The 14,244-nt window shown below is 29.8% G+C and overlaps 1 protein-coding gene across 1 annotated transcript in view; it reads left to right on the top strand.

The window, feature by feature from the left end:
* Window positions 1–3,501: 3,501 nt before the first annotated feature.
* The window catches only part of LOC107440856 (MFS-type transporter SLC18B1), a gene marked incomplete at its 3' end in the record, with an annotated part of 58,866 nt that continues 48,123 nt past the window's right edge, over window positions 3,502–14,244 (top strand). The window contains 1 exon segment of the mRNA XM_043046668.2: window positions 3,502–3,806. Within this exon segment, the coding sequence (XP_042902602.1) occupies window positions 3,699–3,806 (108 nt within the window).

Raw genomic sequence — 14,244 nt, 5'->3', positions numbered from 1 at the left:
TTAGCCCTCTGGTGGGAAAGACTTTAAAACAAAACTTACAACAGTTACTTTTCTCAACAACTGAAATTTAGAATAGTGTGATTAAGAAAAATATGTGAACTGTTGGCAATTTCAAATTAATATTGAAATGCACAGGTTTATAACTTTCTACAGTGAAAAGTGGTCGGAACTTCAGTGTTCAAAAAAGTATACAAAAGCTAGACGTTAAGAGCGTATCCAATGAGCGAGCAAAGCGAGCATCGGATGGCGAAGCAATCCGAAATGAACTGTGAAAACAGTTCCGGGGGTTGGTGAGCGCCAGCGAGCAGGGGGCGAAGCCTCCTAGTATATAGTAATTTGTAATTTTTTTGCTTAAATTTTTTTTCTGCTTCCTTTTTATTTTTCCGCATGAACAATTATGGCACGAAAAATAAAACAATAAACATTTTTAAATAAATTGCAAAAATTGTGATTTTTATAGGAACTTCAAATAAGAAGTGGTTAGTTACTAGTGACATGAAATTTCATGCAAATTGGATAATATTTTTAACACATTAGTCTCATTTTTACAGAAGTAAATAATGTAGTAAACACTTTCTTTATAATCTTTAAGAAATAAATCTTCACATTCTTAGAATATTAGAGAATTATTATTTACCACAAAATTACCGTAAACAACAATATAGTTTTTTTTTATTATTTATTATTTAAAATTTATTACATTTTGTCTAATGTTTTGATATTGTTCTAATTTGAATCACACCATCTTTCAAATGAACACGTTCCCCCACACTTTAAATTTTCGCTATCGGGCTTAGAAACACATTTAAATTGAACGTCAGTCGTATGCTAGGAGGAGAAATTTATCACGCTTTGCTTCAGTTTTTTCCATGTAAGCTTTCAACGGCAGTGTTCGTTATTTGCTCATCGCGACTTTCATTTTTTTTCATGTCCTTATAACTTCTTCTCCCCAAAAAACAAACAATTGTCATGTTATCTGAAATGTCACTTTTTAAGATGTATTATCGAATAATCAACAAACAAATGCATTAATTTCACTTCGTGCTAATGATTTTCCTTTTTTATTAATTAAAATTTGCAAGACCAGGGCTTCTACTAGTCGCAAAATTTTTGTGATCTTTATTCCAAATTCAATGATTTAATGATTTTCAAGGATTTTTGAGCTAACTAATCTTTAAGATACAACTTCTCCAACAAATCTGATATTAAGGAATAGGAATTAGTTTACGAAGATTCTAAGGACGACTATAAACTTCATTCCCCTACATATCACCAATAAATGGACGGTTATAGCCATCAATCTTCTTCATATCACTAATCAATGGACGGCCAAAGCCTTCATTCCCCTACATATCACCATAAAATGGACGGTTACAGCCTTCTTCATTCTCCTACATATCACCATAAAATGAACGGTTACAGCCTTCGTTCTCCTACATATCACCATAAAATGGACGACTATAGACTTCGTTCTTCTACATATCACAAAAACTTGGACTGCTCTCGCCATTATATTTCGCAAAGTGCTAAAATCTGCTTCAAAAATAACCTGAATTTTCATGGAGTGCAAAAATAAGCATTTTATAAAAATATATTTTCCATTTAAGAGGGATAATCACTAGCCTATAAAAAGGATTTTTCAATGGACTTCGAAGCGATTGTGTAAGCTGTACTTAATATATTTTTTAAATTCTTACTGTATTAATTTCTATTTTTTTTAAAAATCAAATGCATTCAATTTAATCTTCACTTAATTACAAATACGAAAATTTTATAAAAGTAACAGTGCTCAGATAATACAAAGTTTATGGAAAGGATGTTACCAAAAGTAAGAAAAAAATAGTTTCAAATAAACTGCTCTGAAAGTTTTGGGATAAATAATTCATATAAATATATGAAATTTTGCAACTATGACCAGGTCCCTAAGACGCTTCTTGCCCATCATTTTGAGCAGTCCCCAAGTGCTTGTCTAGCCCTTTTTCTTGACCATCTACCATCATGTAACGCCTCATATGTTTTTAGAGTAGCAGCCGAAATTCTCCGGTCTTACAATTATTTCTTACTGTTCCAAAACTGCCAATAATTCTGTGTAACGTTATTACAGCTAAATAAATTGGAATTTCAACTCTTTCTATTGAAAGTATTATTGATTCTTTTTGACAAATTATTTCATTAAAACAGTTAATATAATAGTATTTTACTAAAATGATAGAAGTGAGCAAATCCATTAATCAACTGAAAGCACAAATCTGTTTGTCCAGACACGTCACAGCGCATCCTGTGACGAGCGCCGCGCTTGACTTATTATGATGTAATTTTTACATACTTGCAAAGATCAATATTTTGGTACAATAATCTTGAAGCAGTAACTAATAGCAGTAAATCCAATCAAAGAATAAAACCAATTCACAAATTCAGAAAAAGACAAAATAAGTAAGCAACATTTAAAATAAAAAATAAAAACAGAAAAGCGCAAATCCAAATTTGTTTTATTTTAATTTATAAAGTCAGAAAAACAATTCTAGCAGAAAACAAAAATGAAACACATATCTTAAAAATTTTCATATTTTTCGTTTTCTGCTAGAATTGTTTTTCTGACTTTATAAATTAATGACAGTAAACTAACAGATAAGCAACCAAAAAATGTAAAATAATTTTTTTTCTCATATTTTTTAAAGTTTTAATGTGTTGTTTCCCTTTTATCTATTTCGCGATGATTTATAAAAACGCAATTGATAATATAATATAATATAATATAATATAATATAATATAATATAATATAATATAATATAATATAATATANATATAATTCTTTGAAAGATTTAGTATGATATATTATATATATCATACTCTATAAATAAGCAATATAAAATGACATAATACGAAATAACTGTCGATAATATAGCTTAAATTGATTAGAATATTTAAACCTTCGCTTTCTTATGCTAAAAGTAAATGTCTATTTATTAAATTTCGCGTGCAAAAAAATTAATGTGTGATAAAACAAACCTTCATGATAATTTATGAAATAATATGTATTGAAAGTTAATTATAATACATAATGTAACGTTTATTAAAATGTATAAGCTTTCACATTCTTTCATAACATGTCAGTGACTTTTTTAGTAGAGATAAATATTCATTAAAATTACATTAAAAAGATAGGCTCATACTTATGTGGTTATGTAACCTATTTCGCTATATTTTGCCTGAATCGATCATTTCCTCAACTTCTTGAAATCTCAGACTCGAAAACAAAATAAAAAAAATTACATAACAATTAAATGTTTACCAAAGTTCGTTCTTTTTTTGCCATTCAATAGCAAAGAGTCTATATTTGCACAATTTCAGTGCCCCAGTTGGGGTATCTTTAAGTTGGATAAAGGGGACCGACTTTGATTGCAAATTATTTCGGAAGTTTTTCAACATTTATTTTCATTCAGAGGCTATTGATAACGGTTGTTTATATTCTGTTAAGCAAAGAAAGGGACTCTAGAAAAGGCTTCTGTCTTTTATCTCGACCCAAAGGTAAAACGGATTTATTTGTAACTGTTATCTGTGTTGCCCTATTGTAAAAGGAGAAGAGAAGGGAAAAGCGATACTACAAAGAAACAGCCGCCGACTCTTATTACAAGGCCGGCTGATCTGCAGTGTTTCGGTCATTTCGTTCATTCATTAGAATCAATCCAGTCCTCCAATGGTCTGCAGAATTTCCAAAAAACTTTTGCTGCTTTTGACTCTTTGGACGGGTATATTCTGCAATTATGCCTGCTATTCTATAATAGCACCTTTTTTCCCACAATTGGTGAGCGTGTTTTATTTATTTTTCAATAATCATTACTTTTAGTTCGGTAATTTCGGCTATGGTAGAGCTACAAAAAATAACTAAAATATAATAACTTCAATAGGATTGAAAAAAGAACTTACTAACTAATTCGAAATACATTGAAATCAGAAGAGAGAATCCTGTTTAATACAAATAAAAATGAAAATTTTGCTAAAAATTAAAAAAAAAAATTACTTGTTTGAAATAAAATCAGAAGAGAGTTTAGTCATTGAAAACTATCCTGTTTTGATTAAAATAGAAATTTTGTTCAAAATTAAAAAATTACTAATTCAAAAGAAATTAAAATCAGAAGAGAGTTTAGTTATTGAAAACTGTCCTGATTTGATTAAAATAAAAATTTTGTTCAGATTAAAAAAAAATACTAATTCGAAATAAACTAAAATCAGAAGAGAGTTCAGTCATTGGAAACTATCCTGTTTAATTCAAATAGAAAATAAACATTTTGCTCAAAATTAAAAAATTGCTAATTTGAAATAAATTAAAATCAGAAGAGAGTTTATTCATTTAAAACTCTCCTGGTTTGATTAAAAAAAATTTGTTCAAATTTAAAAAAATTAGTAATTCGAATTAAATTATAATCAGAAGAGAGTTCGGTCACTGTAAACTATCCCGTTTAATTCAAATAAAAAATAAGAATTTTTTTCAAAATTAAAAAAATTACTAATTCGAAATAAATTAAAATCAGAAGAGAGTTTATTCGTTGAAAACTATCCTGGTTTGATTAAAGGAAAAATTTTGTTCAAAATTAAAAAACAAAATACTAATTCGAAATAAATTAAAATCAGAAGAGAGTTCAGTCATTGAAAACTATCCCGTTTGATTCAAATAAAAAAAAATTTTGTTCAAAATAAATTTTTTTTTCTGCTGAAAATAAATGCTGTATGAATAACTTTATCATTGTAACTAAGAGGCGCATTGTGTTCTTCGAACTCCGATGACTGCTACGAAAGAATAACTGTTTCTTTCTTGACAGTTTTTACTACGAATTATTCACTTAAAATATATGTGTTACAGTGAATGATCGAAATCAAGAGAATGTTGACTTTCATCGGTGAATGTCAACAATCACATAGTCACTTTGGTGAATGTCCGAAATATTTGTTATTTACAATTTGATATTAATTTATTCGGTGATATTATTATATTTATTCGATGCTTTAATATCTGCTGAGGTTAGATGAGGAGAAACATCAGTGTTCGCAGTACCGATTCAATGCATACAGGGCAGTGGAACTTGACCTTAAAAAAAACAATGATATAGAACAGGGGTGTCAAACTCGCGGCCCGCGGACCGCATGCGTCCCGAGATGAACATTTTTGCGGCCCAGTCAATATATCCGACGAAAAGTAAAAATAGAATAGAAATGTTAATTAGAAAGGAAACTAGCATATAAAATTATAATATACTTTATTTATAAACTATACGGATCATTTTAAATTGTCTTCGCGAAAATGTAAAATTCTAATTGGCTTGCGGCACCTGCCTTTCCAGGGATACTGTGTCGTATCAAAAATACGCAGAAAAAAATTTCAAATCTTAGCACAGAATTTGAAACAAGGTTTAAAGATTTTAATTCTTTGGAAGACAAATTTTGTTTGTTTTCTTCGATTTTCTCAATAAATATAGACTCAGTACCCAGTAATATGCAAATGGAAGTGATTGAGATTCAGTGCGACTCAAATTTGAAGGCAAAATTCATTGAAGTGAGTGTGCCTGAATTTTACAAATATTTACCTGTTAGGTTTGAAAATACTCGAAAATTCGCATATGAAATTATTTCCATGTTTGGAAGTACTTATCAGTGCGAGCAATTATTTTCTGTTATGAATGGAAATAAATCTCCAGTCCGAAACCGTATTAATAATGCTCACGTTGGGTCAACTTTGAAAGTAGTATCGGCAAATAAAATTTCTCCCGAAATAAGAAAGATAGTAGCAGAGAAGAGATGTCAAATATCAAACAATAATTTTACTTTATATATGTTTATTACAATGTACCAAAATAAAAATATTTGTTTCTATGAACACTGATTTTTTTTTTTGCGGCCCACCTAAAGTTAATCATTGTTATTTGGCCCAAGTTAGCTTTTGAGTTTGATACCCCTAATGTAGAAAATACCGGGGATGAGGATTACGTTAATAGGATTACGTTTTAATAAAGAAAACATTCTTTTAGTTTAAAACTTTTAAATCCGACAAAAATCCAATTCGAAATCGTAATAATGGCAGAGTAAAATGAAAAGAAATAAATATTACAAGTAAATAGCCTTAAATTAGAGATATAAAAATATTTTACAGGAAAGCAAGACTTACATGACTTTTATTAATTTTGCAGCGATGACAATCAAAAAAATATGGAAATTAATGTTTTTATGTTTTATAGAAACAGTCAATGAAGACAATGTATTAAAGAAATGTAATTAATTATTTACGATACTTAAAAAAAAATCCATTCTTAAATTATACATTTATTTTCAACTATACAGATTACTTTTCAAGAAATATAAGTGTAATATTTTGTTTTAGGGTACCCTCTATCAAATAAATTTGCATTTCAGAATATAAATTTTTAATTCAATTTAAATTGCATTTATTTGCCAATATTTCTACATAAAAAACAACAATTTTTCTCATTAGCTACAGTAATTTTTTGATGTGAAAAATTTCTTTACTTATTACTTCAAAGATAAACTATTTGAGGGTGTTTTGTATCCGCATGTTTATTTGCTTAATCTAAAGAAAACAAAGTGCAAAGGAAATAGAATAGTTTACAGAATAAAGGAACGGTTATGATATCTTTTTATTTCTGTTCTACCAATTCATAATAAAATTTATTTTAGTCAAAGGTTTAATTTAAATTTATCTAATATATTAGTTATATTCTTATTCATTTGAAAATTCATTTGTATTCATATTCTGTGTGAAAATCTAAAAAATTCAAATCGAACTAATCATGAGGATTACAATTAACTCATCATTTTGTCTTGTAAAGATTTCGCCTTTTTCATCCGATGTTTTATTTTATCTTATATATTTTTTATTTTATTAACGTCGTTGAACAATCGACCCTATTTCTTGGGTTTACGGCTCCTAATGTTCAACTCCGTAGCCTTGTCATTTTGAACACAATCCAGAAGAAAAAGGAAATTCCTGGATTAAGTATTGGGTGAAATTTGCCTTCGTGGAGGACTTTTTGATGAAGCTAACCCGGATTTGCGTTACACGGAGAGGAAAACCACGAAAATCTCCCATGGTTATCCTGATGGCAATGGGACTCGAACCCATGATCCGTCTACCACTGAGGATATTTTATGTCAGCACTGATGTCGTCGAAAACCGGATACGGAATTTGCATCGACCAGCCATGGCTGGGATTCGAACCCGATTTCACCTCATTGGAAGGCAAGCGCTAATTCCTTTTAGGTTACTGATACTAAATCAATTTTAAATATATCTTTAACAATTCTATATATTCATCACAGATCAATATTTTGAGATTAATTAATAGTTTTAAACTTTTTTTAGGATAGTGATACTGTAATAATTGTAATTATATCTTTTGATAACTGTAATTATATCTATATCAATTGCAAATGTATCTTTAACAATTCCATACATTCATCACAAATCAATATTTGCAGATTAACTAATCGTTTTTAACTTTTTTTAGGATAGTGACACTGTAATGATTGTAATTATATCTCAAAAAAAATTCAAAAATCATAAAAAAAATTTTCGTCGTGTATATTAGTACTTCATAATTTTCTTATGCATTTTTAAAAGTCTAAACATTATATTTTACTCAGCATGTCTTCCGATAAAAAATATTTTAATGCAGCCTCCAAACATTTTATCAGGGATTCGTTTTCCTTTTTTGATGCACAAAAAAGGTATTTTCATCTTTTCTTAATTTTCTTTACAAGAGGAGGAAAAAAATGAATCCACTTTATTATGAGTGAAAAATAGAGAATTAAGAAGAAAAAAAAAAAGACTAGGGTCATATTAGAAGTTCTTACCGAAGAACAGGGCTTTCGGGCATTTTAATGATTAGGAATTTCTTCTGCCCTCTGGTGCACATCTTCAGTTCTCTTATTGATTGCTTTTAAGATTCCATCTCTTTTGAGTTGTCAGTTGAGAAAATGTCTTAAGGTTGAAATTACTCAATTTTCCGAGAGAAAGTTTCTCCACTTTTTTAGATAGCTTCCTTTATTTAAACATTTTATTTTTATACTGAGAAAACTGTTACTGAGAAAACTAAATGTAGTATAAGGATGCTTATTTTAGGAAATAAGCTTCTAAATATTTTCATGTAAAAAATATGTTCGAAGCATCTTTTTATATTGGAAAAAGCAAATGTAATCTTGGGTTTGAGGGTAAAGTAAGAAAGAAAATAATGTTTTAAAAGCATTTTCATACCGGAATATGTTTTATTATATATCATAATACAAATATCAATAGTTGCGTTTTCAAACAAAGCAAGGAAAAATTCACTTATGTTTAAGAAATATTTTTTTTTAAATATTTTGAATAATGCAAAAATGTTTGCTTTCTAGTTCTCGAAAGTAGTGAAATTTCTCTGACCCTTTCAAGTCTTTCAAGATGTTACTTTAACTAAAACCTTTGCCTAAGTATTTCTTGAAACATTTTACATTTGTTTCAATTTCTTTTACCGTAGATTTTAAGGAATTTGGCCAATTATAATGAAGGACAATTCATTTATGAAAAGTCAAACCCTTAATCGGCAGAGAAAAAAATTTTCAGTAATAAAATGATATGAATATATTTTTTTACGTTATTCATCTTTTATTTCGTTTACGAATAAATATTGTTTGGAGAGAAGTTACCGACCATCCAACCTTCATCTATGAATACAGTTCAACCAGGACCGATACTGCGCCCCCTCGGTCCCTACGCAGGCTTATTACTACGCAGGCACCAGCTTACCAACCGCAGAGATGCTTGTCTTCTGTGTTCTACCTTGAACTGTGTCTATTACGATCAGCCCACTGCTGGACTTTTTATGCTTCAAAAGTTTATCTTCCAAAACTAAGTAAAATATTACATATTGCTAAATTATTTTTAAAAATTACTTTTTAAATAGAATTATCTTTAGACAAAAAAGTTTTTTAAAAAAAAATCAGTTGGTTAAATAATTAAGATTTCGAATAACCTTGAAAATGGTCTTAATACTGTTTAATCCATCGACTGAAATTTACAACAGACTCACGTGTTATCTAAAGCGAAATCAAATTAAATAGTACATTTATTTGGATGTTATTTTTTCCTTATCCACAATGTCATAAATTCAGATGAAAGGACAATGATAACTCTTTTAACATTGAAAATTGCGATACAGAAGATTTTCAGAAGCAATCCCTTTTCCTCTTAAAAAGAAACAAACAACTTATTATTTTTATTATTATTTTTGATTCTATTTACTTTGATTTTGAAACTCACTGTTAGAATTTCCTCTCTAAAATCACGGTAAAATAACCAGCAACGGTCTGTTCATCCGATAAACCGCTAAGTTTACGGTTAGGTTCAATTTTCTAAAGATATATTAAATATAATAAGTATTCATTTAGTTGAGAAAAATCTATCTTTCATGCACAGCGCAGACTTTCTGTGCAACTTGAAAAAAATTATTTCTCAAACGAAAACTAAATTTAATTTTACTAAACAATAAGGAAGCTAAGAACAGATAGTAATTTGATCTAAGTTTTAGTGGATTAACTGACTAAAATGAAATTTTATGGTTTAAAGTTGACCTTAAAACAATTTCAACTGTTTTAACTGTAATTATTATCCAATTGGCTTTGATTTGATTAGTTTTAGTGTGAATAAATACGGACAGGTCATTATTTCTATATTCAATTACATAGGTAGTAGCCCTGAATTTTAGGGCCTTTTAATAAAAAAGTTGAGTATTAACCATGGATTTGTAAATTGATTTTGTTTCTGCTGCATTTAATGTATGTTTCCAACAAATTTCATACTTGTTCACTGTTGACGAAGGCTCACCAGGAGTTGACACTTGGCTCCTTCTCCATCTCAAGGTGTTCGACGACACTATTTCCCTATTTTTCGGAGAAGGATGCGAACAACCCTGAACAAGGTGCCTATGTGATGTGCCTTTTTATTAACATTAAATATTTCATAAATTTGATGACATTTCTCTCTTTTGAGTGAATAGTTTGTCCTTTTTGAGACATTTTGCTGGGAAAACAGCAGTTTTAAAATTTAAAATATATTTAATTAGATAAAGAAACGAAAGGTATCATAGAATTCACCGTTTGCGCTTGGCGCGCATTAAGGGTTGTCTCAATTTCAAGCGCGGAGATGTTTCACCTCTTACTCCCGTGCTGAAATGAACTCAGCATCCGAGGAGGTGGTGCAAAGTGCCAACTCCTGGTGAACGAACCATAATGCAATCCCCTCCTACCTCCAAGAGAAAAGATTTTTTTTTCCTTATAAAAAATAAAATTAAAAAAAAACAGCATGTTTGTAATAACTTTACATAAGGAGCATATTCTGAAAATGTCAACAAAATCAACAATCAATCTACAAAACAACAACTTATCAACAATGATAAGTTGTTGTTTTGTAGATTGATTAATTTTGTATACAAACTTGCCTGATTTGCCCGATATTTTTTTTAAAAAAAAAACTGGTTTTTAAATCGAACTTTTTAAAGACGACAGATTCAAAGGTTGCAAAAAAGGTTTGTTAAAGTACGTAATAAGAAAGTAAATGATTTTTTTAAACATTTTTTTATTAACTGCACCACACAGCTGTTATTATTCAACAAAATTTTGAAATGATGAAATTGAGCTTTTAATACTGGAAGGAAATTAATTGATTCAAGTGAATAAAGCATATGAAACAATCCATACAATACCGATATTAAATTATTACATAGCAATACCATTTATTAAGTTATAATTAAGAATTAAATTTAGACTAGATGTCTTTTGAGTGTTCTACTGCAAACGATTCAATTTTTCAAGAATTGTATATTTAGTGTGAATTTTCGAACCACGTCTCGAGTAATTTGCATTCATTCTTATTCATTGCACAAACTCTCCAATGGAATCTATTCACAGGTTAACCGTTCGAAAACCAGTTATTTAGAAAGCCGAGTAGTTTTCTGAAATGCAAATATAACACTCTTCGTATCTTTGAATGAAGTCAACTTTTTGCAGAAATGCGTTCAATCAATTTAAAACGATTCTTTTCTTGTACTGAATGAAAATTTGATCTGCTAATGTGCTTTTATGTTATTTACTGAATCGAAAATAGCGAAATATATTCTCTATTTAATTTAATCTATTTATTTGTATAACAATTTTCAGCGTGAAGTTAGATGAACTTAATTAAGTGAGAAAAGTGATAAAAATGAAGTGAGATTTTAGGTTTACATTTTTCTACGCGGGAAATATACTAAATTTGTAATTTATATTTATAATTAATGTATACATAAATTTTTATTCATAAAAATTTGTAATAAAACAAAATTCAGCTGATTTTTTCTTATAGTGTCGCATTATGTAACATAAAATAGTATAATAAATGTCAACTTTTAAAAAGGAATCTTGAAAAATTTCTCGAATTAAGTTAGCATATTAAGTTACATGTAGCAATTTCCTTTGGTGAATTTGATATAAGTCAGGAGTAAGAAGATGGAAATATTTCTTTCCCTTTTTTTCAACATATTAAAATATCAGACATTGAAAAGAACCTTCATCTTTAGGATAGAATTTTGATCTCGGTTTTTCAATTGGAATCATGAAATATATTCTCCGTCTTTTCAGACAATGTTCACGTATTTGAGACATAAAGAATCAAACTATAATTGAAGATAACATTTTTAAGGTTCGATCACTTTATTCTACTTGAGAGATTGCTGTTTCAGTTTCCTCATTTCTTTATTCTTTAGTTTGAATGCATAATATAACGAAATGATGAGAATATATTTTAACGCAATTGGTTTAAAATAAAAGCAAAAAAAGGAACTTTTTATTTTACTTCTATAAATTGGTAATGGTAATTTCAATAATACAAAAGACTAATCATTGGTATAACATTCATTTCTTATAATAAAATCAGTTCTATAAATTTGTGTTTCATATGTTTGCATATATTTTCAGAAAAATAATTTGTTTTTCGGTTTAAAAAGTGTGTCATAATCTAGATAAAAATGCAAACAAAAATGGTTCTTATAAATATAAAAAGAACTGGCAAATAAATTTTAATTTAGTCTTCCTTAAATCTCTGTGTCAAACATAGAAATCAAGCGTAAATCTTTTTTTTTCTTCTAAAAATTAAAAACCTTCCTCGGAAAAATCAACTAAGCCAGATATTATCCAGAAAAAAAAATCATTTTTTTTTGTTTTCGGACAGAGTTTCTGTGTCAACAAAATAGGCTATATTCCTCAATTCTAAAATAGTCGGTGTAGTATGTGAAGTCCTTATCTACCCCAACTGGGACTGGGGATTCGCTTCCCTGAACTAAAGACTAGGTATCTGATGAGAATGTTTTTTCTCAGATCTTCGTTCGTTTCACTGCTGCAAGAGTTTAAGGTGACCGTTTGGGTGGTTGGGAAATATGATGCGGAGCCTGAGTGATCACAGTCAGCCCTCTGCTAATACTGTGGTTGTGTAGTACGCGTATGAGTCAGTTTTGTTTTCGAAACAACATTGTGGGGAGAGTAGATATAGACCATTTCACCTATGATAAGGAACCCCACCATAGAACCGAGTTAATATGTCTTATAACTAGTGAATTAGAATTCGAATTTTGTAGATACACTACAGTGCTCCCCCACCAGAATTATAGCTGTGATAGAATTCGATGAACGGATGCCGCTAGTTTATTCATTGCTGCTTTTGTGAGAAGCCGGGAGAACTGCACTAAGATCACCAGACTTTTTGAATACTGATCGTGACATTCGTACGAAGTTCACGGTCATCGTCACACCCGTGTTGCCATTAGCAGTCGAGTGAATACAGTGTAAGTTGTGTGTGATCGAGACTGACGAGGAGGTGGATAATGTCGCAGTCACAAGTAGCAAGTCAACTGTTCAATGTAGAGCATCCATTGAAGTAGGCGTGTTCAGATCGAAGTGGACATTACTAAGCCTCATTCATGTCCAAGTGGGAGTTTCTGTCAAGGTAGGCATGTTCACATCATAGTTATCTACCATGTCAACCTTCATCTATGAAAAGGTACCCCACCATAGAATTGAGTTAACATGTCTTATATACACTAGTGAATTAGAATTCTATTTTTGTAATGGTAGATACACTACAGTTGTTATAAGGAATGCAAAAGTAGAGAAAAAATAGACAATTCTTTTCAAATAATATTGATTTGAATATTTGCGAAGGAGAATCATTAGGCTTTCAATCCCCCAAAGCCATCATTTATTTATTTGAAAATATTTGCCTTCCTGGAGATAATAAAGTCAGAATTGCTTCTGGAATGTACTTTCAAGCATCGGACATTAAATTATGAACAATGAAATATCCTTCTTTTTATTAGAACAATAAATAAAATAGCTGATTTGTTGGAGCAAACCAAAAAACCGAAAAATCTAAAAAGTAATTTTGTACGGGAGAATTTTGTTTATTTTCGTATAAATGTCGGAAAGAAATGAATCCAATAAAGTCCCATTCAATTTCAATTGTAGAAGAAATACTAAACAAATATGCTCCAAATAACAGACGAGAAAAGAATAAGTATTCTAACCCAGAAATTCTTACCCCCCCCCGAAATATTGCGGAAATAATATACATACAATGATAAGGTTTAACATCTTTTTGATATCCTCTGTGTTTGAACATACATTACAAGCATGTTCTAACACAGAGGATACCAANGTTTGAACATACTGTACAAGCATGTTCTAACACAGAGGATACCAAAAAAAAAATTCTCGGGTCCCGGGTTTTTCGAGATTTAAAAAAAATTCTTATCCATAATAAATTTCGAAGCCCGTAATTTTAATTATATATAATCCCTAACCCTTTATATATTAAATGTTGTTGTTGCTGTCGTCGGCCATTAAGGCAAGGGGTACGGTTGTTCTTGATTTCCTGTGGTGCTATCCATGGCCAAGAATTTGAATTCTGCCACACCCATACGTCATACCCGTTTATAGGGCTGAGTCATTCATTCTTTCATCCACAGATCGAAATTTTGACCTGGACCAGAGAACGATCCATTTCCAATTCGGTGCCCAAAGAGGTATTGATTTGTTATGGGAACATGGAGGACTTTGAGACCCGACAGATTTAACATTTACTACACGGAAGGCGGGATTCAAGGCTCATATATATATATATATATATATATATATACAACTTTTACTGACAATGCAAAAATGTTTATACCACA

Source organism: Parasteatoda tepidariorum, chromosome 8 (genome assembly GCF_043381705.1).
Source record: "Parasteatoda tepidariorum isolate YZ-2023 chromosome 8, CAS_Ptep_4.0, whole genome shotgun sequence".
In the NCBI taxonomy this organism is placed as follows: Eukaryota; Metazoa; Arthropoda; class Arachnida; order Araneae; family Theridiidae; genus Parasteatoda; species Parasteatoda tepidariorum.
The sequence above is the reverse complement of the archived record's forward strand: the minus strand, read 5'-3'. Positions and strand labels throughout refer to the sequence as shown.